The 24,666-nt window shown below is 56.9% G+C and overlaps 1 protein-coding gene across 2 annotated transcripts in view; it reads left to right on the forward strand.

The window, feature by feature from the left end:
- The first annotated feature begins 9,206 nt into the window (after nt 1-9,206).
- RET (ret proto-oncogene) overlaps nt 9,207-24,666 on the forward strand; it is a 52,916-nt gene continuing 37,456 nt past the window's right edge. Inside the window, exon 1 of one of the 2 annotated variants that reach the window (XM_030940799.1) lies at nt 9,207-9,495. In XM_030940799.1, the coding sequence (XP_030796659.1) occupies nt 9,420-9,495 (76 nt within the window). In that variant the 5' untranslated portion in view covers nt 9,207-9,419. The remainder of the gene's footprint in view (nt 9,496-24,666) is intronic. The other variant, XM_030940798.1, reaches the window with a different exon arrangement.

Here is a 24,666-nt window from a genome sequence, read left to right on the forward strand (position 1 = left end):
CATGATGCAACCCTTCTGCCTAGGCTCCCTGCGACCCCGCCCACACCCGCCCGGCCTGGAAAACAAGCCTGCAGTCAGCCCAGCCTGGCCCTAGGACCTCCCACCCAAAGTGGTCCCAAGCCACAGCACGGACGAACTAGTGTATAGTGCTTAGATGCCAGCCTCACTAGAAGATGAGTTGCAATTGGGACTGCAATTCCAGGAGGGCACCCACACCTTCACAGCTCAGCCCTATCCTGGGGCTGGGAGGCTGAGAGTAGAGCAGCTCAGGTAGGATGGAGTCAGCCTCACCAGCGGCCGCTTGGTATCCAAGCCTGAGCTGGGCAGAGGGCGGCTACAGGACCCTGGGCAGGGCCCAGGATGGATGGGTGGGCAGCAGGGTGGGGGCCCATCTCTAAGCCGGAAGGAGAAGCTTCCAGACAAGATTACATCTGACCTTCTCCTAGTGTCTCCTCTCTCTGGCTCAGAGCCCACAGTGAGCTCAGCTCCGCACTCCTGGGCTTCATCCTGGGGAACTTTGTAGAGTATCCAATCTACAGAAAATTGCCAACCTCTGGAAGCCTCAGCAGGACCAATGTCCTCCACGCAGAGCCCTTCTTATCCTCTAGGACCAGAGGCCCAGGCTCCTCTGGGGATCTGGGCAGGGCAGAGCTGGGAGGGGAGGGGAGTTGCTCTGGGTAAGCAGGATGCTTCTAAGCTTCTAAATCAGGTTCCGGAGAGACCCCCCCCATCCCTGATCCCCCGCCCCCTGCTGGCCTGGAGCACTGAGGTCTTCCAAACCTTCCAGAACATTCTCAGCTGAGCAATCCCAGCCCTGGGCAAATCCCAAGGGAACCTGGAAAAGGAAGCCCCTCCCCTTGCTGGGATCATCATATCCTTATGTTTAAAGGGCCAGAGGGAGAAGAATGTTTCTGTGCTTTTTAGAGAAACTCTCTCCACAAAATACTTCCTGATGCTTGTCTGACATCAAAAACCTATTAAAGTCATAAAGTTCTCCTGCGGAACGCTTCTCAAAAATGTATTTATCTAAAGGGCATCTGTGTTTGGTCTCCAACGCAAACGCTCCAAATGTCGGGCCCCGGGTGATTTATTTGGGCGCTTTGTTCTCTCCCTGCGAGTTGTTTTCAGCTCAAGCCCCTGGTCGCATAGCTCCTTCCCCTGATGTTTATAGATGGCTTCGATCCGTGCGGAGCCAGGCCGGCCAGGAAGAAGGGGCTTGGAGGGGCAGGTGAGCATGCATCAAGGGGCTGCAGAGAGTGGGGCAGCGGACAGATGCTCCCAGCAGACCCCTGCACTCCCCTTCTGCTGGCTGAACACACTCCTGGCTGGACCCAGGCTGTCCTCCCCACCCAGAGGGCATTCTCCTGGTAGACATTTGAACAGCAGCTAGGAATCCTCACCAGGTCCCCAGCTGCCCTAGATGCTGGGAGTTCAGCAGTCAACACACCTGAACCCACTCAGGCAGACTGGACACACGAGACAGACCAAGGAACAGACAACAGTGAAGAGTGATGTAGGGAGCCTGGGGCCACAGACATTGCAAGGCCTCCCTCAGGCGACAGGGAAATGCAGCACAGCTAGGGCGGAGGGCATGCTAGGCTCCACGCAGTGCCAGTGCTGAGCATCTAAGTAGGGTGGGAAGAGGTGACTTCTGAGTGACAAGTAGGAGTTGGACAACAGAGGTGCCGGGAGGAGCCAGGAAGAGCCTCCCAGGCCGGTGGGGGTCCAGGGCAGGGAACACCTGAGTCTGAGGGATGGGGAGTCTGGGGCAGAGGAGAGAGGGCTGGATGCTGAGGTCCCAGCATTCGTGATCATGCCTGGGCCTCAGGCTGCATAGAGAGTCCCCTGACAGCTCTTCATCAGCCTCTTAATACACAGTAGCTCATCAGCCCCTTTCCAAAGAGGCCCCTGAGGGCAGGGCTCTGCCAAGGCTAAGCTGTGTCTGTGCTCCTAGCCCTGCCTGCTGTAGGAAGGAAGTCCTGGGGCTGGGCCTAGAGGAAAGCAGCAGACTCTCCAGACAGGGGGTGCCCAGGGTGTACCCCTGCAGTGCTCCCCATCTCCTCAGGGCTGTGCATTTTCAAGCTGCCTGGAAGCCAGGGCACAGAGGGAACGCTGCAAGAGCAGATAATCCAGGCATTACCAGGATAATCCAGGCACTACCCAGCCGGCTGCTTCTCTGCTCTCCTTCCAGTAGGGAGGTGGGTGGCAGGAGTCCATCTTCCCCAGGTACCCCAAGGAGAGGCTATGGAGATGTTTTTTAGAGCTGTATTGCTCAATAAGTATCCTAGCTACATGTGGCTATTTAATTTTACATTATTTTAAATTCGATAAAATTAAATATTCAGTTCCTCAGTCGCACTAGCCACATTTTAAGTGCTCGGGCAGCACAAAGTTCAACATGGTCATCGTCACAGAACCTTCCCCTGGACAGACAGAGCCAGCAGGGAGGGGCCTCTCTGGTCTGTATGAGGGGTCCAGGCATGGCGGGAAGCCCTGGGCAGGCCTCAGCTCAGGTAGCAGCACAGGGTTTGCAGGGGCTGGAGGGGAAGTCCTGGGGGCTCTGCCTGCAGCCAGCCCCAGGGCTTGCAAAGCAACAAAGGCCTGCAGGAGAGCCGGAAGGGGTACCAAGCACCTGGGCCCTCTGCAGTACCTGAGCAAGTATCAAGGGCCTGCACCCTCTGCAGACACAGGGGCTGGAAATCACGCACAACCTGCACTCTGCGCCCCACACCCAAGGGCAAGCAGGATACAGGAAACAAGGGTGGCCTGCAGGCAGCTTACAGTTCCCTCCTGTCCCTGCAGCTCACAGCAGCTCCTGAGTGTGGAGCAAGGCAGGCTCCCCGGGCACCCACAGGCCTGGAGGGCCCTGGCAGATACACACCTCGCCAGGGCCGCAGCCACCTCCATCCTGAGCCCATGGCAGCCTGCAGACACCACTGGGGCATTCAGTCACTGGCTTCCTGTTTGTCAGCATCCCAAAACAACACAAGGTTTTTTGGCTCCAAAAGACCTCCTGGGCCAAAGTGAGCCTCTGCAGGTCCTGTGGGCAGGACCCCTCTCAGAGGACGGAGGGCACACTGCAACTTCCAGGGAAGCCAGCCAGAGGCTGCTGCGAGGATACTCTCCTGGGAGGGTGAACGCCTGCTGTCTCTGCTGGGGCACTGTGGGGAAGCCAAGGCTGGCTGGCCTCCCACCACCTCCCGGTGTCTCCAGGGCCGCACTGCACCCCAACACCATCCTCTTTGCCCAAGGTCAGCTCCCAGGGCCGCCCAGGCCTGACAACCACCACCTACATCTCTTCTGCCTTGGACCCCTGCACACGTGTCTTGAGTTTGGGGGATTGTTCCCTAGATGCACGGGGAATTGAGGAACTTGGTTTTCTTCACTGTTACGTCTCTGTTTCCAAAAATGGTGCCGGGAATACAGCAAGGGCCCAGGAGATGTCTGTCAAATAAATAAGTGGGCTTTTCAAGAAGAACGAAGGGCAATTGTGCAGACTGAGGGAAAGACAGATTCTCCTACCAGTGTTGGAGCAAAAAACAAATCCCAACTTCATCCTCAGTGGTCATTTTGGGTTTGGCGACTGAAGAGGAGAAATGCTGAGGATACTGGGAGCTGGCGGGGGCACACTTCCTCCCTGGAACCCCACTGAATGGCAGCTCATGGTAGCCTTGGATGCCACGGTTCCTCCTTCGTAGTGGCTCCTTTGAGGCCCCTTTGTGGCCCCTCCAGCTCAGATCTCGTTGTAGTTTAGAAGCCCAAGGAGAAGTCGTAAATAGGTTTTGCAATGGCAAAAGTGAGCTTAATTTTTCATTGAGCTTACCTCCAGCTAATAACGAATCGGGAGGCACTCTTTCACTCACAGAAGCAAAGAGGAAAAGAAAGGGCTTCCTAGTGACAAGATAATTTGTCAGAAAGTTATGAGTGGGCACGGCAGGGCTGTATAGGAAGTGTGTATTGAACAATACGACACACTGGCTTCTAATTGCTGCTGCCTTTCTGATCAATAATACATGTTTTCAAAAAGCCTTCTGCTTGCATTTACACAATGGACTGTAACTACTGCAAAGATCCATTAAGGCCTATTTTAAAAAGTGCATTCGTAAAAAGTTGTCTAAATCTGCATTACAAGGCAGATTATGAAACTGCCTTGGGAGATGTTTTGTCTAAAAAGCATTCAGCCCGTATCTGCTGGACGGCTGACTCGAGCTCCCCACTCTCCATGTTGCTTGGAGCCAGGATGCCTTCTCCAGAGGATGCACCAAGCAAGGCACCGACAGGCCTGAGGTCCTGTCCACAAACCAGCCGGCCTCTGAGCCCCTCGGGCTGGGGCTGTCTTATGTAAGCCAATCCCCCAGGAGCCTGGGTGGGTGCAGACATTAATCAACCCACCACTCCTGAATGTGTAATTCAAGGTCAGATAAGTGGTCCTCTGTGGCAAATATGCTCTGGGGTCTTGGGTCCCTCCAGCACTGAGAAGGCTTCGGGTTGCATGGGGAAGGCTCAAAGCCTGTGGCCAAGCCAGGATGCAGAAGACAGGTGTGTACTCTGGCAAGCTAGTCTTGTTGACCACCAGCCCCACACAGCATGCACGTGCACCTGTGCAGGTGGGAAGTCTGGACTGTTTGGGTGCAGGGTCCCCTGGCTTTCTGTGCCACCCTAGCACCGTCCAGTGGCTGCTTGGGCCTCATGGCCTCAGCTCCTACAGCTGACAAGATAGAGGCTGATGACAGCAGCAGCTCATGTTGATGGCAAGGGTCCCTGGGCTGAGGGCTCTGTGCAGACTGACTGGCTGCATCCCCAGGGAACTTGGGGAGAAGGAGCTCTGCCTTCCTACTGAGGCACGGAGACTCTCGGTAACCTGCCAAGGACACGGGGACAAGAGACAGAGCAAAGACACACTCAGAGCCCCCTGTAGCCTTCCCACCATGCTACTGCCCCAGGCCACACCTAGACAGCCTCCTGTAGGAGAGAAAACCCTGGCAGAAGGGCAGGAAACACCGCCAATATCTGCTGAGCCCACTGATGCATCATTGGGCTTTACCCTCAAGGCAGTGCCCATGTTATTGCTCTCATGTCACAGAGGATGACACCAAGGCCCAGAGAGCACCACAGAAGCTGCTGAGTGGTATGGCTAGCCTGGCTCTGGTGCTGGGCAAAAAGGATGGAGATTCCTCCAAGGGAAGGGGAGGGGAAGAGGGGTAGAGGGGGAAGAAGAAAGGAGGACGAGGGAAAGAAATTCAGAAGAGAATGAAGTGTGGGGGCATGGAAAAGTGAGGTGGGCAAAGTGATAACGATGGGTCAGCGGGAGTAGGTGGGCAGGCTGGTGGGAGGAGGTGGGCTTTCCCTGAACCCCCCAGGGTTTCTGATGGATATGTAGGCCCCTGTTGCTTTTGTTCAGGGACCCGGCTCCTAATCAGGCCCCAGGGAGGATGCAAAAGGGGTCTTCTCCCAGGCCAGGCTGAGGGCTCTTCTACAAACACCCCTGAGGGCACCTGAGGTCCACAGGCAGGCAGGACTTGCACGGTTAGGTAAAGTCTGTCCTGCACAGCCACACCCTTCGAGCCCAGGCCAGGTGTTCTGTAAGCATGCTCACGGAAACAGCATATCTGGCATGCGGTGGGCTGGCTGAGCAGCCCTTCTGGGTGCCCTGAGAGCCAGCTGGTGGTCACTGGCTTCCTCCTCGCAGCTGCCCTAGAGGGCACCAACAGCAAGGCCAGGGAGGCAAACCATGGGGAGCAGTAGACCTGCCCCTCACCTCAATAGCCCGATGGGGTAGCAGAGGGCAGTGGCAGGCAGATGTGGAAATTGAGGCACCAACCACTTTGCTAACAGTGCACATAGCCAGTCTCAGAGTCTGTGTTTCCAACCACCATGTCACACTGCCCATGGGAGGGACCTGGACCCCTGCCCACATCCACTCTGAGAGGCCTCGGTCAGCAGTTCCAGGAATGCCACCCAGCCTTCCAGTGTCACCAGGACCGAGCTGCACTCTTGAATGCATTTCCCCCTACCTGCAAGTCACTAGACACCCCCAGAGCCAGAGTTTCCTGTCACTGCACCAGCCTCACTCAGACCATGCTTCTCAGTGCAGGCAGAGACCCCCACGTCACCTGGGTCAGAAGACACAGAGCATCCAGCCCGCCTCCTGCCAGGCAAACCTGCACAGGCATGGCCCATGATGGGCTTGCCCTCCTCCCTCCCTTCCCTGTGCTGCGTTTTGGTGCTTTGGACTTAGACCTGAGGAGCTCCAGGTAATCTTCACCTGCTCAGAAGCAATGAATGACCTCCAAGTTCTCACATGCTGCAGGGAGATGGTGTGAGCTGCCCACCCACTAAGCATCTTACCCTGCACTGGGGCAGAGTCTTGAAAATACCATCTCCTCACAGTCACCAGGGAGGGACACTATTTCAGTCTCCATTTGAGAGATGGCAAAACTGAGGCTGAGGAGTAAAGTATGCAATGTCACACAACTATGAATGGCAAAATTCAAATTCAGGTCTAATCACTCCAAGCAGATGCCTGCAGCAGAACCTCTTGGGGATTTTTTTTTTTTTTTTTTTAGAGACAGAGTCTCACTCTGCTGCCCAGGCTGGTCTTGAACTCCTGGCCTCAAGTGATCTTCCTGCCTTAGCCTCCCAAAGTACTTGGATCACAGGTGTGAGCCCTTAGCCTGGCCCCTGAACTTTTCTTTTAACATGGATTTTTAGGGAGCGCGGGACCCAGGATGTGTGTCTTCATAAAAGCTGCCCTAAAGATTCTCCAACGGGACCTACGGGCAGGGACAGGGAGCACTGACCACATTTTGATGTGCCCTCTTCCAGCTCCCAGAGAGCCCGTGACCCTCAGCAGGACGGTGTGGCCAGGGTGCCCAAGCCCAGGCCCAGGGAGGTCCAATGGCTGCAACTTACTAACGGCTTCCTGTTTGTTGGGCACTGGGCTCTACCCTCACATGCACCCCTCTTTCTATCTTCACCCCTTCTTCTGAGAGGGAGATGTTTATAGCTGGGGAAACTGAGGCTCAGAGAGATGACTAAGGGGCAGAGCCCCCTGCAGGCCCTCCCCACCCCATGGACTGAAATAAGTCAGGGCCAGGCCTCCTGGGCACCCAAAGATCGGCACATCTGCCTTGTACTTCACCTGGCCTCCGCCTCCCCTTGTGAAACCTCAGGGGTGGCCTCACTTCCCCTCTGCTGGGCGAGGAGCTCTTTCCTGCTGCCTGATGTTCTGGATACTGAGCCTACACTCAGGCAGGGCTGAATCTCCTCTCCCCACAGTCCCTGAGACCAGCCGGCTCTGGGCCTCACCTCTGTCCTTTGCTGAGCGACCCTTTGGTCAGATCCCTGGGCGTGCACGTGTCAGGGAGCCATGCATCTGTGTGTGTGTGTGTGTCCATGTATGGGAACACAGGTGTATCCTGCGAGGGCCCCCAGACCTTTTTCTAAGGAGTAAATGACACCCTTTCATGGTGTCAGGTGTTCACTCAGGACCCCCAAGGGTGAGGGTGGAGCGAGAGGGTGGAAAGGTCTAAGGTAGGGTAGGCAGGAGCATAAGCCCAGATGGCTCCTTAAGATGGCCACACAGAGCCCAGCCAGACATCAATGTCAGCCACAGGCTGGCCAGGGTGGTCCCCGGGAGGTGTGGGGGTGGGGCTATTTAAGCCACTTCCCTCTTCATTCACCTAGGAGGCAATCACAGGAGCTTGTTTGTAGCCAAAAGATGCCCCCAGCCCCTCCCTACCTATCAGGTCCCTTCTCTGGGCACAGGCCTGAGTGTGCAGCCTGGGTAGCCACTGGCACCAGAGATGGAACCTGTCTGCACCCAAGGGAGCCCCTTGTGGCCAACTCCAGCTCCATAAACTGGAAGGGTGTGGCAGGCAGCCGGAGTCCAGTGGCCCAGAGTGGCTCTCCTGGGCTGCCAGGCCTGTGCCCGGGCCACCTACCCCTCAGTAAGCCAGGTCTGGACATCATGGTTGGCTGAGTGCAAGCCAGCCTCTGTCTTGGCAGTTCCCCCTCCTGCCTGTGAGGGTGACTTCACTTTGACTTCATATCTGCAGTGATGTGCAGATCACTTACTCAGCCCTGAGCTCAGCCAGGCAAGAGGGCGGGGTTCTGCACACAGCAGGCAAAGGAGCGGCTGGCTCAGGGGCGCCCGGTGCCCAGGTTCCCAGGCTCTTCATCCTCAAGGGCCGATGGGCTTCCCTTCCTCCATCTCTCTGCGCCTAGGTGCAGGCCAGACCTCAAAAGGCAGCGAGGGATGGGGCGAGAACAGAGAACTTCCCCACTGAGCCCATATCCAGCCTCACCCAGAACCCCTTCTCAGGTCTAGTTGCTGCTCCCTACTAGGGGTAAATGTGTTTATGCGCATCATTTCCATCATTTCTTTGGGGGAAAATTGGATTCTTTGGGGCTCTAGTTCTTCCCCGCTACTCGCTCTCTGACTCTGTCAGCCCCACCTCTTAGGAGTTCTGCTGTGTAAGGGATGCAAGGGCCACCAGCACCAGGCCTCTGAAAGGCGGCCGGAGCCAGTTTCCGGTTTCCAAGGGTTGGAACAGTACTGGTGGGGGGAATCACAAACTGTCCTTCCTCGACCCTACCCTCCCTACTACCCCAGGATGTTGAAAAAGGCTATTCTGCCACTCTTCCCCTGCTCAGTTCTTCCCCGCCTCCCGCCTCCCACCTCCAGCCCCAGCAGAGGCCGCGCTCCCACTGCGCCTCCCGCCTCTGAGAAATGGCGCAGCATGCGCTCCGCGGAGAGCCTGGAGGCGGGGCGCCCTTCTCTGAGTCCGCGGGGTCGCACCCCGAGCCAGTCGGCCAAACCTGCATCCCACGTAGCATCCCTGCCCTTTCTGTGCAGCGGAAAGGGCAAAACGCAGGACTGCAAGTGGGCGCGCACAGGGCAGGAAAAGCGGTACTGCGTGCAGAGGTGCGTGGACCCGGGTCCCGGGGTTCCATCCACACCGCGCCCCTCAGGGCCCGCACCCGACTCCTGCCGCGCGCTTTTCGGCCGCATCCCGCTCCTCCCCAAGCCCCACCCGGCCCGCGCCCCACGTCCCGCACTGAGCTCCTACGCGCGTCGCGCCCCGGCCGCACCCCGCGCAGCCGGAGCAAGCACCGGAGCCCCGCCCCTGCCCGCACCCCGCCAGCCTCCGGCCCCGCCTGGCCCACCCCTGGACCGCCCCCGCACCGCCCCGTCCCGCCCCTACCCGCTCCTCCGGCGCAGCCGGCGTTTGCCTGGCTTCAGTCCCGCGACCGAAGCAGGGCGCGCAGCAGCGCTGAGTGCCCCGGAGCCCCTGCCGCGCGCCCAGTGTCCGTCGTGTCCGCCGCGCCCCGGGCGGGGATGGGGCGACCGGACTGAGCGCCGCACCGGCCACCCAGACCCGCCGGCCCTCCAGCCGCGGCCCCAGCGCGCACGGGCGATGGCGAAGGCGACGTCCGGTGCCGCGGGGCTGCGGTTGCTGTTGCTGCTGCTGCTGCTGCCGCTGCTGGGCAAAGGTGAGTCCTGCCGGCTGCCGGCGCCCGCAGCGGCCAGGGCGAAGTTGGCGCCGAGCAGCGGAGAGGATGCATTCAGAAGCGCCTTTCTGTTTGCTGTGGGCAGCGGGCTGTGCGGTCGCCGGCCGCCCGGCCGCGGCTGGGAGCGCAGTGGCTGCGGCGGGCGGTGGGCAGGGCGCCTCAGGCTGGGCGGGTCTCAGGCGGGAGCGGAGCGCGGGCCGGGCGAAGGGGGCCGGTGCTCAGAGCCCTAGCCATAGCCGCAGGTCTCAATCTGGCCGCGCCCTACGCCAAAGCCGCGTCCTGGAGCAAACTGGACAGCAGTTTCGGGGCCGGCGTGGCGGATGGGTCAGGGAACCCCGAAAGCCCGCGATTCGTGCGGGGAGTTCTGTTTCGGACAGGAGACGGCTCTGTCCTGGTTTCCTTTTCCCGCTCAGCGTCCGTGCGTTACTCCCCCAGCTCTGCCGTCCTGGCCAGCCGAGGGTTTCGGAGGCTCTTTTGAAAAGATTGCTTTTCCCTTGTGCGCTTTTGCCGCCCTGGTCTTTAAACACCTAAAAGCCGTGGATTCTGGGGTGGCTCCCCCCGAGGGGCCGCCGTGATCGGAGTCCCACCCGGCAGCCCTGGAGTCGTGTGGCGCTGCTTGGCAGAGATGCTGAAGATGCGGCCATAGGAGGCCCAGGGCTTGGGGTGGGGTAGGGGTTTGCGCCGCCAGCCAGCGTGGGTGCTGGGCCTGGTGAAACCGCAGATGCCTTAGGATCCCAGCATTAGGTTTGGCCTTGCAAAGATGGTCATCGACCCCACCCAAACTCTGGCAGAATGAGCCGCAAGGCTGTGGAATCTTTGACCCCCTTGGTGCGCGTTTTAGTGTCCCTCAAACAGGCCCTGACTTAATTCCCTCCAAGTGTTTGTGTATGAACCAAGTTTCCCTCTAAGAGGGTAGGAGCCCTGGCCATCCTCCCTCACTCCTTACGAAGGGCTTTCTCTCCCCACAGCCTTTGGGAACAGAAGAAGCCCTGGGCAGTCAACCTGTCTCTGGCCCCAGGCCCTGCACAGACTGAGTTTCCAGGCCTGCCTGAGACTTCATGTGTGTGACCTGCGCCTCAGCTCAGCATATGCTGAGGCCAGAGTGGGTCCCCAGTCCACCTAGTGAGGGACAGGGGAGAAGCCCTTGCCCTCCTGTCTGTTCTGAGTGTTAGGACTTTGGGGTCCCAGTGCTGCAGGGGGAAGACACGGGGCAGAAGCAAACAAGGCGCCCTGAGGCTGTCTTGGGATTCTGGGCTGTGGCTTTGGCTTTGAGGTTGTGGGCAGGAGGTCAGGTGTGAGCAGCTGCTGGTGTGCTGGGCAGGGGACTTCCCCACACCCTTCCACAGCGTTGCTTTCAGTCGGGGTGGCCAGTGAGGCTGTGGGGGCCAGGCTCTGGGGGGTCGGCTTGTGGCACTCAGCAGGCATTCAGGTAGCTTTCCATCCCCAGAACCCTGGCGGACAGACAGCTTCCGCAATCCAGAGATCGTGAGCCCCTAGCCCCTGGGATAACCCAGACACCACAGTTGGTAGCACTGGAAGTGGAGAGGCAGCCCCACTCCCTGTTGTAGACAGCTGGGGCCTTTGGAGAGGCCTGCGGGGCTCTTTCCCAAGAGCCACAGCTCGGGAGGTTCAAGCCGCACTCTTGGAGCTACCAAAGATCGCCCCAGTGAGCCCCGCGGTTCTACCCAACCACCCCCGGGGACAGCTGGGCCTCGAGCGCCCTCTTGCGGACGCTGCCCTTTAGTAGCTGGGCCTGATGACAGGCACAGACTGGGTCTCTAGAGGATAAGGGTCCTTCCCCAGCTCACACACACACACTCACACTGGATCACCATCAAGACACACTCCTGCCCCTTCTCGTGGCACTTGCTCCCAAGGCTGTGGACACGCATAGCGTGGTTCCTTCACACCCTGCCTCACCCAGGTCCACACAGGGACCCCAGCCCCTCTCATCACTCGCACACACAGGGACCCCACGTGAGGGACACACACTCCTCATACCTGCAGGGCATAGCCTGTCAGCCCCAGGTATGCTGGAACCAGAGTGAGAGAACCTCCATCTAAAAGTTACATTCATTTAAAAGTTCCTCTTAAAGGTTTCTGACATTTCACTGCTCAACACAGATATGCCTGTCCCCATTGCTTGGATGAGGAAACTGAGTCTCAGCTTCTGGGGTTCCCCGCAGATCCCAGGCTGACCCTGCACCTCAACCTCCCACAGCCCCTCAGCAAGCCTCTTGTCCCTCGTCTTCCTGGCCTGGCTTCTTGGGTCCTGTTTTGCAGCAAGGAAGGACCTTCCCTCTCTGCCCCCGGGCCCCAGGGCCTTCTGCTCCCAGCATAGAAGAACTGGGCAATGTGACTTGGCAGAGCCCCAATCCAAGCTGCCAGACCACCCTTTGCAGAGGGCCTAGGCGGTCCACCTCTGCCTGAACCGCCAGGTGTCAGCATGGGCAGCTCAAGCCAGGGGTCCAGCTCCACCTGCTTCATCCTTTTCCTCCTCCCCTTTCTCTGGCCAGAGGCTTCACCAGGTTCACCTGAGCCTGGCCTGCTTTCTTCTCCACCCCAGCTCACTGACCCTGTCTGGCGTCCAGGAGCTGCCTGCAGCCCACAGTGGTGGGCTGGGCCTGCTGGGGACCTGCAAGCAGAGAGAAAATGGGGAAGTGCACTGAGCTGATTCACTAAATTGCCTTTATTCTGCAGAATCACTTTAAGGACAGGTTGAGGAAATCGCTCTTTCCTTGGTGGTGTGAAGAAAATGGGATGCATTCACCTGGTGGGGAGCTAATAGCCTTTCAGCCAGGGGAGGAGAAAATCAATGAAAAATTATGATATCCATTAAAATGGAACCTGGGGCCAAGGGGAACGGAAGGCCCCAAAGTTGCCATCTCCCCTGAGACCTTCCCCCTCTGCAGCCTGGCGAGGACCCTCTAGGTCCCCTCATCCTAACTGGATAAGGCTAATACCAACAGTAGCACCCCATGGGGGCTCACAGTGCACTGCCCCTGTGCTGCACCCACTCACCTCATCTTTTCCAACAAGTCTGCAAGGGTCGTGGCCTTGGCCCATTTCACAGGTGAGGAAATTGAGGTTCTCATAGCCTATGGACTCGAACCGGTGGAGAGGATGCAGGAGCTCCCCAACCCTGGCCCTCTGGCTTGCTCCAGCCTGTTCTCTGGGCCAGTGGTGTGGGTCCAGGGTGGGGCTAAGGAGGGCTTCCAGGGAGGTTGCCCTGAGCCTGCCCACCCACTGGGGAGTCCCCCTGCCTTGGGCTCCAGGTGCCCTCAGGACATCCCAACCCAGATCCCGGGGTGACGTTGACGTGTGGCACCATGCGCAGACACTGAGACACTCTCTGGGTCTCATCAGCTTTAATTGATGTCTGGGAGTCCTATGGGTCTGGGGACGAGCACCAGGCATGGCTGTGCCAGCAGAAGGGCCGGCCACGTGTGCTCCGTGGATGGCAGGAGGGCATCTTGCTGCCAGTGGCGATGCAGATGTTCAGCTGGGACACCAGGCTGTGGCCCTTGCAACCAACATATGCCTGAGGTGCTGGCGTCGGATGGAAGCTACTGTGCTGAGGACAAGGGTATAGGGATGGGGGTTGGGCATCAGGGTCAGGGTACAGCTGTGTTTCCTCATGCAGGACAGGGCCTTCCCCCTCGTCTTCCCCATCCTCTAGGACAGCCTGGGAGAAGAGAGCCAGGGAATAGGGGCAAAGCGGGGCGCAGCCCCCAGGGTCCCTGCTCCCTCCTCCCCACCTGCAGAGGCACTTCCTTTCTACTTCGGGAGCCCCTCCCCCAGAATTGGGCCCCACCGTCCCCCCTCCCTGCCTCAGAGGATGCTCCCTGGTGCTGAGTTATGCTCCCTCCCCATTCTCTGCTGTGTCCTCTATCTCCCCTCTCCTCTGCAATTATTTTTCAGCAGTGTGACTTAATAGTAACAATAATAGTACCAATAACAGTAGCAATATAGTAACAGCAGCTGGGAGCACTCCTGAGGGAGCCTTGGCTCCTGCCTTGCTGCTCTAGGGCTAGGGACTCTCCAGAGCTGTCTCGTGGCAGGAAGAGACCATAGTCAAGGAGACCCTGTGTAGTGACTTCCACATGTATGTGTGGCGAGGGGCGGGGACTGGGTGGTGACCACCAGGCAGGGAGCGCACCTCGGTCATGGTCACAGAGAAGCTGATGGCACCGGGGCCGTCTCTCCCTGCCCATCTGCACCTGGGCCTGCCCGAGCCTTCTTCCATGCTCCATGGGGTAGGGGAGCACCCCATGGCCCCTGGGAGGCTGCCAGTCAGTGGGACTATGAGGTCAAGCTGGGAGGTCCCTTGGGGTCCATAACCCAGACACTGCACCCCTCGGGGCTGGGAGGGGAGAAGGCCCCAGGCCCACCAGAACCCACCTGGTTCCCCCACTAGAACAGCAGCTGGGGCCGGCTCAGGGATTGAGGCGGAGCCTTGGGAATTGATTCTTTGCTCCCTGAGGCAGGCTCTACCTCTCATAGGAGAACTTTGGAGGACAGGCCCTTTCCTGACCAAGGCTCTGGGACACTTGACAGCCGCTGAGGTCCTGCCTTACCTCTCTGCTCCGTCCCGAGTTCCCTGAGCTCTGGGGCCAGGCCTGGGCTTGGTTGAAGGTGTTGAGACAATGAGGCCTGGACCTCCATGGAGCTCTGGTCCCGCAGCTGGGTGATCATGGGGGCCTCAGGGACCCTGCTTCCCTCCATTTCCCAAGCCTAGAGGCCATGAAGCCCGTGGGTCCCTGAACTGTCCAGCCTGAGACCCCAGACAGAGCAGGGCTGGGCAAGAGCAGGCAGCGAGGTGTTCTTGTTCCCGCAGCTCCTCCTGGCTGGACTCCTGGCCTCTGGAAAGCCTGGGGCAGGGAGATGGTGCCAGCAGGACCTTAAGGACAGCAGTTCAGGTAGCACCTAGCCCTGGAGGGAGCAGGTGGCCAGCTCCGAGCAAACACCTCTGTTTGCTTTTGCCTCAAGGGTGGCTCCACAAAGTACAGCAGCCCAGGCACCACCACACAAAGGTCACCGCTGCACCTGGACAGGTGTGTACCCACCTGGTGGACCAGCAGGCATAGGCTTTCTTCCCTGATACCAGGGATACCTGGAGGGCCTGGTGCTGGGGCTCTATGCTCAAGGGAGAGCCTGTGGCCCTACAACCCCAGGTCCTGGACCCCCTCCCAGATTCGGGTGCTGCAGCTGTGCTTCCACTTCTGGTTCTTGCTCCTCTGTGCTGCTGCAGTCTGTGCCCTGCAGGAGCTAGGGTTCCAGGGAAGCACCTGGGGGGCAGTGTGGCCCCAGGGCAGGAGGAGGGCAGTGGCCACCAAGCTGTTTCCAGTTCCCTTGTGTGCCTGACTCCAGAGGATTCTCGCCCTTGTATTCCTGAGAGGGCAAAAGGAAACATGTTATTTCTTAGAATTTAAGTAATGAGCGGGGAGATGCTGGGGTAGATGTGTGCTCTGGGTGCCGGGATGAGGGTGGGTGAGCTGGGGGTGCAGCATGAGCTGGTGCAGCTCCAGAGGGAGGGAGAGGGCTCACTGGGTTTCTTCCTCATACTACTTGCCAGTGCAACTGGCACAGACCCGGCAGCTGTTGCTGGGCTAGGGGCCAGGGGCTTCCTCCTGCTCTGCTCCCATTCCTGCTCCACCACCATTGCCTGTAGGGCATCTGCCACCCCCGGGAAGCCTAACACTTAGCCCAAGTGGGGCTCCAGGCCTGGCCCTCCTTACCCAGGAAAACAATGGGGCTCATAGGCACTTGGTGACATGGGCACATTGCTCTGCCATCGTGAGGGGCCAGCCTGGCTGTGGGACCCAGCACTGGTGGGCAGCCCGCAGGTTGTCTCTGCAGGAGACTCCTCTGGCAGGTCACATACAGGACGCCCTACAGCACCTTGAAAACTCATGACCCAGGAAAGTCTCAAATTGCCTTTACTTCCCTAGCCTCCCCACCACCTGTATCTGTTGGGGCAGGTGAGACTGTACTTGGTGACAGGAACGCCCCCAGTCTCAGGAGCTTAACGCCATCTACTGTGTCCTCTTTGTGGCACAACCTGGCATGGCTCTTACCTGCTGGGTGGCCACACCTCCCAGCCCGTGTGCCTGGCTGTGTGCATAGGCGGGCACAGAGTTTCGAGGAGCCTGAGGCTTGAGGAGCTTTGAGGCCTGGGAGGGGGCCACCGTCACTTTCCCTGTCTTCCCTGGGATCCTGTCACATGGCCCTTCTGAACACCCCAGGAGGCTTCAAGTTCAGAGGACACAGGGATGCGGGCATGCAGGGGTGTGGCTGCACACACTTCTGCCTCCCAGCTCTCCAGCCCTTGTCCTGGTCCACATAGCAGGGGCTGGTGGCAGGCCCAGCAGCTGAGGGGGAGGGAGGGGAAAACAGGGTAGCAAATAATTATGGGTTACACTTTTTTAATTGTGAAATTTATATAGCATAAATTTAACCATTTATAAGTGAACCATTTGGTGGCATTTAGCACATTCACATCATTGCACAGGCGTTGCCTTAGTTCCAAAACATTTGCATCACCCCAAAAGAAAACCCCGTACCCATTAAATGCTGCTTCCTGTCCCCGGGCAACCCCCAGCCTGTGTCCTGTCTCTGTGACTTGGCCTGTCCAGAAACATTTCATCTGCATGGACTGTTGTCTGGCTTCACTCAGCATAAGGTCTTCAGGGTTCCTCTAGGCTGTGGCATGCGTCAACCCCTTCCTGTCAGGGGTAAATAGTGTGCCATCACCCATTCATCTGGGGATGGACACATGGGTGCTTTCCATCTTTTGGCAGTTATGAAAAATGCTGCCAGGGACATTCCTGTTACAAATATCTGAGTTCCTGCCTTCAGTTCTTTTGGGTACATAACTGGACATGAAATCGCTAGGTAATCCTGTTTTATTTTTTGAGGAGCCGCCAAACTGTTTTCCGCAGTGGTTGAATTGTGTTACATTCCCAAGGGTTACAATCTATCCACATCCTCACCACCATGTATAATTCTCTGTTGTTTTCTGGTTCATGTCTCACTCTGGCCGCGCAGCCAGTGCACAGTGCTAGCTCATTGTGGCTTTGGTTTGCCTTTCCCCGGTGATGGCGTGCGGGACATCTTTTCCTGTGCATGCTGGCCAGTTGCATGTCTCTTTGGAGAAGCATCTCTTCAAGCCCTCTGCCTGTTGTCTAACTGGGTGGCCGTCTTGCCGTACAGCTGACTTTGCTGTCAGATCTGCATCAAGAGCTGCAGAAAAGCAGCTTCATGCAGGGCTGTCACCGTCAGTGATTGAGCCCCAGGTCCCTTGTGAGGAGGATGTGGATTCGTCTGATTCCTCACATGGGCATTGAATCACCACTGCCCTTGGGGACCTTGGGGACATTCTCGGAAGATCCGGACTCTGAGGCCACATTGAGCACAAACATCTGGAAGCCATGATGTCACTGTTTGTGCATAAGAAGGGGCCTCCCAGGAACCACCCTGTGAAGGATGGAGGAGGGGGAAGGTGCAAGGAGCCAGCAGACCCCCACCCCACTAATGAGACAAGACTTAGAAGCATGGGAACCCAAGGCCACCCTCTCTCGCTCACCCTGACTCCTGACTCTAAAAATAACCAGGCTGATCATCGGATCTGCCGTAAGTTGATTATCGTCATTGCTGTGGTGTTATGTCATGCTGCCAGGGCCTGGGGCAGTTTTCTCGGGACAGTGGTGGATGCACCTAGGTAGCTCGCGAGGTCAGCATGGAGCCAGGGTCCCTGGCCCAAGGCAGCCTCTTTGGGCTCCTGCGAATCTGCTTGGTGGGGGTGAAACACTGATATCCGTAGGCAGGCACTCTATGCTCCCAAGGAGGAGTTCCTGTCCCCATTCGCAGCTAGGGACAGAGCTAGGGAGGTCAAGCGCCCAGCCCTGGCACACAGTGGGGAGGCACAGGGGGATGGACTGGGCCACTCTGCCCTGCCTTTCTGCTCCCTCCTGCTGCTGAACTCTCTTCTTTGGACTAGGCCTTTGTCTTCTTGCCTCATTGTCAGTGGCCTGGGAGGACACTTGCAGTCTTAATCCTGTTTTGGCCCCATGTCCCTCACCCCTCAGGGGCTACCTTGGCCAGAGCCTGTCCCGATTTCTGTCTCAGCCACCGTCAGCCCCTCGGCCCCTGGTCAGGAGCTCATTCTGTGAATACTGCACAGACATCACGTGGACTCAAAGGGCATGAGGACCTCGGCTGAGAGGAGCTTACACATCAGTGCAAACCTCTCATTTTACACATGGAGAAACCGAGGCCCCGAGGCAGTGTGAGTTGTCACACATGGGGGCAGTGTCAGGTGAAGACTTGGCACCACTCCCCTGGGCATCCCCTTCCCTGCATGGCACCCCCAGCCTTGGGTTTGGATTCCTCTTCACCCTTGATGTTGAGGTCTTTGCTCCCAGGACCTGGATAACAGCATCCAGATGCCGGTGGTGCCCCCTCATTGGGCTGCCTGGCCGTGACCTGGGGCATCAGGATTGGCAGCTTGTTTGGCCCCAGGTCTGTGCTGGGCTGAAACCTACTGTCTCAGAGGCTCGCAACTCTCTCCCCCGACTCTCCACCAGAGCAGACCCTCAAGCCTTTTTTGTGTCCTCTCCCCAGGGAGAGCCCAGCTTCTGCTCTGCAGCCCAATGCAGAAGGGGAGGTAGCTCACAGTGCCCCGGCTTCTCTGCATGCCTGTCACTGAACAGACAAGCCCAGGCCAGACTGCAGCTTAATTCCTAGCCTCTGTGTGGCCTCCAGCAGGGTACCTAAGCTAGCTCTGCCTCATTTTCCTCCTGTGTGAGATGGAAATCCTCATGGTTCCTACCTCTGACGTTGTTTTGATGCAGTGGGTGACGCAGGTGAAGCGCCTGGAGCAGGCTTGCTTACAAGGAGCACACCGTGGATTCCCACTGGTTAATGTTGAGCAGGGATGAGAAGGGGCTGGGGTAGGGCGAAAATGGGCAAGACCATCTCAGCTTGAGGAACATGAGCTGACAGAATGACTTAAATTAGCACATGGACATGCTCTGAGTCACTGCCTTGCTGAGTGCATGGGGACAGTTGCCCAGGCCAGAGGCACCAGGGTCAAAGCCAGTGGTGATGCCCTGGCCCCGTTGCCCCAGGCCAGGGCCAGTGAACAATGTAATCAGCTGGGGCAGACTCTAGAGCCCTGCAGCCAAGGGGGCCAGTGACCCTTACACGGTCATCCATAGGCCACTTGGGTGGCCAGTCTTGTTACAGCCAGGCCTTGCCCTAGGAAAGAAATTAATTATAACCTAATTGGCAGTTTCCTTTGCATAGAAGCCGGAAGCAACTGCCAGTGAGGCTGGTGATTAACTCCGCAGCAGCTGGGAAATCGCATTTGGGCAGGAGCGCCCATCATCTTGGCCAGGCCGCTGCAGCTGGTCTGGGTGTGGAAGTGTGGGTGGTGGCCATTGTGCGGCTTAGGGCCTGGACCCCTCAGAGCAGAAGGCTGGGTCTGTGCGCAGAAGGTAGCCCTGGGGTGCCAGGTCCCCCAGTGCCCAGTTGCAGACCTCCTTCTCCCAAACCTCAGCCATGCCTGGACCCCTTCCCCACTCACGGCAGAAGGCTGCATGGCTTTTAGGGGTGTCAGGAGGCTCATGCCCTGGTTGCAGTTCTACCATGAGTGTGCGGCAGGAATTCTGGGCCTCTGTTTTCTAGCATGGGATGAGGTGAGTGATATCTCTGTTCTACAGCAGGGGCTCAGACCGGGTGTGTGAGAAGAGCCTCAGTGAAGGTGGGCCATGCTCGTGCGTGCAGGGATTGTGGTGCCTCCCAGGCCAGGGCCAGGCCCCATCTCTCCTCCTCCTCAGCTGCTCTTCCAGCTACTGGCCACCCTGCCTGGCTGGAGGTCCAAGAGGAGAGGTATCTGAGGAGATCCTGCACTCCGCACCGGGTCTCCTGCCCAGCATTTTGGAAGAATAAATTTTTAAGTCTGGTACTGAGGCTGCACTGCCATGATGATAACTGGTGTCACCAGGACACCTGGAAAGTAGCTGCCCTTGGTGTTTATTGAGTGCCCCAGTATATGCATTGAGCTGCAGAGGCCAGTGTTTTCTTGATGGTTTTACAGAGAGATGCTTAAACTTAGCGTACGAAGAATGGGACAGGCTGTCAGATTTTTCTTGAAGGAGGTGTTGCCTTGTTCGTGGGTACAATTGGGCCAAGGAACCAGGGGCTGATGCACTGTGCTCCTGAAGAGGGGCTTCTATGGACTCCAGTTACCAGAGCCTGTCCCAGGCTTTTCCTTCACACCTGCTCTGTGCTGGGGATCAAGCAGGGTTATAAATACAATAGTGGGCAGGATGAGCCAGTGGTGGCCCTGTGGGTCTTCACAGCCCAGATTTCCTTCCATGGTTAGTGTAGGTTAAACCTGGCAAAGCTGCTTTCATTTGGAAGTCTCAGGATGCCAGCAAAGTGATGAAAGTGGTGGGGATAGAGGTGAGATGGGGGTGGTGCTGGTGATAGTGATGGTCATGGTGTTGGTAGTGGTGGTATTGGTATTGGTGATGGTGGAGGTAGTGATGATAGTGGTTGTGGAGGTGATGATAATGTTGATGGTGGAAGTCATGATGGTGAGTGGTGGTGGTGGTGGTGGTGGTGGTGATGGTGAAGATGGTGGTGGTGGACATGATGGGGATATTGATGGTGGAGGTCATGATGGTGAAGGTGGTGATGGTGGTGGAGGCGATTGGTGGCGATGGTGCTGGTGGAGGCAATGGTGATGGTGGTGGTGGAGGTCATGATAGTGAAGGCGGGAATGGTGGTGGTGGAGGCAATGGTGGTGGTGATGGTGGTGGTAGAGGCAATGGTATTAGTGAAGGTGATGGTGAAGGTGGTAGTGGTAGAGACAGTGGTGGGGAAGGTGGAGGTAATGGTGGTGGTAGAGGTAATGGTGATGTTGATGGTCATGATGCAGCCATCTTCTGTGAGCATTTGCTTGGTGCCAGCCACTGTTCTATGAACTTCACGTGCATTAATTCCTTCTAGCTCCCAACACCCCTGTGTGATGGGAGCTCTGAGTCTCAGTGGGTACAGAGGGGAAACTGAAACACAAATATATGTCCCTTGCCCCAGGCTCGTTAGCACTGCAACACACACTTTCTCTCCATCACCCAGATGGAGTCCACAGCCTTGCCTGGAATCCACAAGCTTGCCCAACCCTCCTCTTCTTCCTAAGTTCATGCCCTCATGGCCCAGGGAGCTGGCCTTCTGTCTCCAACCAGCATTCGCCTCCAGCTCTGTGCTGTTGCTGCTTATCTGAACTGCCTCCACCTCCTACTGCTTTTCCCCTCCTCTCACTCTGGCTCTGCCCCCAGCCCTCCCGTCCTGCTGGGCACTACTGGCTCCTGCTTGTGGCTGCAGCCCCAGGCAGTCCCTTCCCTTTAGCCTCCACTTGCCTGTCTGTGGCTGTCTCTTGGTCAGGCATTTTTTCAGAACAGGCAGCATGGGGTAGCCCCCTTGGCCCCTCAACTGGGCTGGGCACTCTTCTCCACCCAGGGCTGGGCACTTTAGACAGGTTGGGCAGTGTCAGCTCAGCAGAAGGGTGTGATGACTTCGCCAGCCCGCTGACCTCAGGGAGTGTGCACATGGGTGCCCCAGTCAGGTGTCCCAGGGTCTCCAGCCTTAGGGTCTAACATATTCATCTCTCCAAAAGTAAGGATTCCTTGCCAGGGAAAGGGCTGACAAGCTGCCTATTTTCTTGGCCAGCAAGCATCCTCCCCATGAGCCCAGGACTGTGTTTGACCAGCAAGCCATTAGCATGTGCGTGTCCATCTGTCTTGCCTGGTTTGTGGGCTGCCAGGATAGCCACTCCTTTTGCTGCTCAAGGAAGTACTCAGGACCCAGTTGCTGTCACCTCTCCCAAGGCATGCAGGCAGCGTGGGGAGTGCATGTCTGTTCTTTCTGTAGGACACACCTCAGGACCCCAGGGTTCACCGTCAAGAGGCATAACCGGGTGCTCCTGCTGTGTACCAGGGCCAACAGCATTGTGTTGGGGGGCCCGCCCCCACATGCAAGGACACACCACACACTGAGAGGCGTGGAGCATGTGTGGCCTGTCCCACCTGCTTGGCACCACCATAGGCCGGCCAGTGGGGCCCTCCTCTGGCTCATAGGCAGGGCATCTGGAGGAAGCCATCCCAGCAAAGAGCAGGTTGAGTGTGTGGGCACCGTCTGTCAGCCTCATACTCTTGTTATCATCAGACAAGAACCCTGAGAGTTAAGGGAGGCAAAGGTCAGCAGGGTCGGGACTTGGGGCAGAGATTGGGGCTGGGACGAGAGCTTGTTCAGGACAGTGGGCAGGACTCCCACAGGTGGAGAGGACAGGGACGGTCATGCACCTGGGAGCCCTGGGCCAGGCTGAGCGAGCGAGCGAGCACCAGGGCCCAGAGTGAAGGGCTGATGGTGGGGGCATGCAGCCAGCTGCACATCCCAGGCTCTGTGTATGAAGGGGAAACTGGACATGTGTGAGCAGGCCCAGGCCTGGCAAATGGCTCAGAGAGACACCTGTGAACAGCTGTGTGTGGTGGCTGCCCTGGGCAGGGTGAGGCTCAGAGGCCACTGAACCTCCTGAGTTAGAGGTGATGAGAGCCACCCCCAGATGCAGGGAAGACACAGGGAATTGAGGAAGAGAGCAGGACGCCAGGCAGGGTGCACTTAGTCGTCACTTGGAAACCAGTGTCTGGTAGTGGCTGCCTGGAAAGCTCTTGGGTTGGCACCTGGGCTTGTGGGAGGAGGAGGCGTGGCAAAGGGAAGGGCTCTGCAACAGAAAGCAGCTGAGATTGGGCCACCTCTGGGTGCTGCCTCCTCTGCTAAGGCCTCGGATGGGTCCCTGCCTTGCCCAGGACTGTGTGCTCCAGGACTGTGGTGCCTTGTCCTCCTGGGAGCTCAGGCACCACCAGGTGACTCAAGCCAGGGCCACATGCGTGCACCATGGACCCCTCCCACATTCAAAGGCAAAATTGTGTTCTGCAACTGTGTTGGTATAAGACAAACATAATCCAGGCCACTTTATTATTATTTATTCCTTATTGTTTTATTTATTTCATCCTTTTGATTTTAAAATTAATTAAAACAAAAACATTTTTTGCGCACCCAGGCGCATGCAGCAGCGGTGCTGGTCAGGAGCAGAGGTTCATCCTCTGCAGGCTCCTGGCCCCCTGGGACCCTGGCACCGAGGGCTGGCGCTAGTGGCCCAGCCCTTGTGAGCCCTCACAACTGCCTAGAGATGGGGCACTCCCTAGCCAGTCAGGGCGCTCCCGTGCCTGGATGCCGTGCTCTTCTGAGTGGACAGCAGCTGAAGTGGGAACTGCAGCAGAAACTGGCCGTGCCCAGGTGTGTATCTGCCCCAGGCAGGTGGCCAGGGCAGCAGGGCGATGCCAGATGGGGCCAAAAACTTCATGCTTCTGTTTGACCTTGGTTCTAGCTGAAGATTTAGCTGGGTACACATCTTTAAAACTGTAAAAACCAAATGCACAAGCAGCTGAAGAAAGGATGGATGAATTGGGCTACATCAAATGTAGAACTTCTGTGAACCAAGGCCACAATCAAAAGAGTGAAAATGCAGCCCATGGAATGGGAGAAAAACTTGTAATTCATAGATCTGATCAGTGTTAATCCAGAATCTGTAGAGAACTCCTCACACTCAACAATAGCAACAAAAAAACCTGATTCCAAAATGAGCACAGGGGGCCAGGCATGGTGGCTCACTCCTGTAATCCTGGAACTTTGGGAGGCTGAGGCAGGTAGATCACTTGAGGTCAGGAGTTCAAAAGCAGCCTGGCAAACATGGTGAAACCTTGTATCTACTAAAAATACAAAAAAATTAGCCAGGTGTGGTGGCAGGTGCCTGTAATCCCAGCTACTCAGGAGGCTGAGGCAGGAGAATCGCTTGAACTCAGGAGACGGAGACGGAGACGGAGGTAGCAGTTAGCCGAGATCGTGCCACTGCACTCCAGCCTGGGTGACAGAGTGAGACTCTATCCAAAACAACAACAACAACAACAAAAATGAGCACAGGGCTTGGATGGACATTTCTCCGAATAAGATTTGCAGATGACAAAGAAGCACATGAAAAGATTCTCAGCATTGCCACTCATTAGAGAAATACAAATCAAAATCACAGTGTGATACCACCTCACACCCATTTGGATGTCTACTATCAAAAAAAGAAAAGAACCAGTGTTTGCGAGGATGTGGAGAAATTTAACTCTTGCGCACTGCCGGAAGGTAAATAGTGCAGCTGCTGTGGAGAACACAAGAAGGCTCCTCAAAGGTTAAACCTAGAGCCAACTTCGGCTCCAGCACCTCCACTCTGGATACATACAGGAAAGGAAGCAGGAAGTGGTCAGGATACATTTGTATGTCCCCGTTTTCAGCAGCATTATTCATAGTAACCACAAAGTGGAAGTTACCCAAGTGTCCATTGACCAATGAATGGATAAGCAAAATATAATACAGACATGCAATGGAATATTACTTGGCTCTAAAAAGGAAAAAAACCTTGCCACATCCTACAGCGTGGATGAACCTTGAGGGCATTATGTCACAAAAAGACAAGCACTGTATGATTCCACTTATATAAGGTCCCTACAGTTGTCAAATTCATAGAGACAGTAGAATGGAGGGTTCCAGGAACTGGGAGAGGAGAGGAGGGGGAGTAATTGTCTCATGGGTACAGAATTTCAGTTTCACAGGATAAAAAGAGTGCTGTGGAAGGATGGTTTGCACAGTAGTGTGACCACACTTAATGCCATTGAATTGTACACTTAAAAATTGTAAGATGATAAAGTTCATGTGTATTTTACCACAATTTAAAATAACTTTTTAAAACTAGAATATCTCTTTATATACACCTCCAAATTTGTTATTTATGGTACAGCCTCCCTTGATCTGTGTTTTTTTCCTAAAAGCAAAGTTAGATTATAGTCCCAGGCAAAAGCAGCCTCCAGCTGGGACAGAGCCCGTCACCCAGGTCTGTGCAGCATGCTGCAGGTGGTCCTACCTGAGTCAGTCTGGAGAGCCGCTCCGGTGCCCAGGGCTCCTCAGGCACCTATAGATCATTTCCTGAGCTGAAAAGGAGTGGTTTTGTTCTCAGCCTCAGGCTTGTTTGCTCAGCACAGTGGC

This window comes from Rhinopithecus roxellana, chromosome 11 (genome assembly GCF_007565055.1).
Source record: "Rhinopithecus roxellana isolate Shanxi Qingling chromosome 11, ASM756505v1, whole genome shotgun sequence".
Taxonomy (NCBI): Eukaryota; Metazoa; Chordata; class Mammalia; order Primates; family Cercopithecidae; genus Rhinopithecus; species Rhinopithecus roxellana.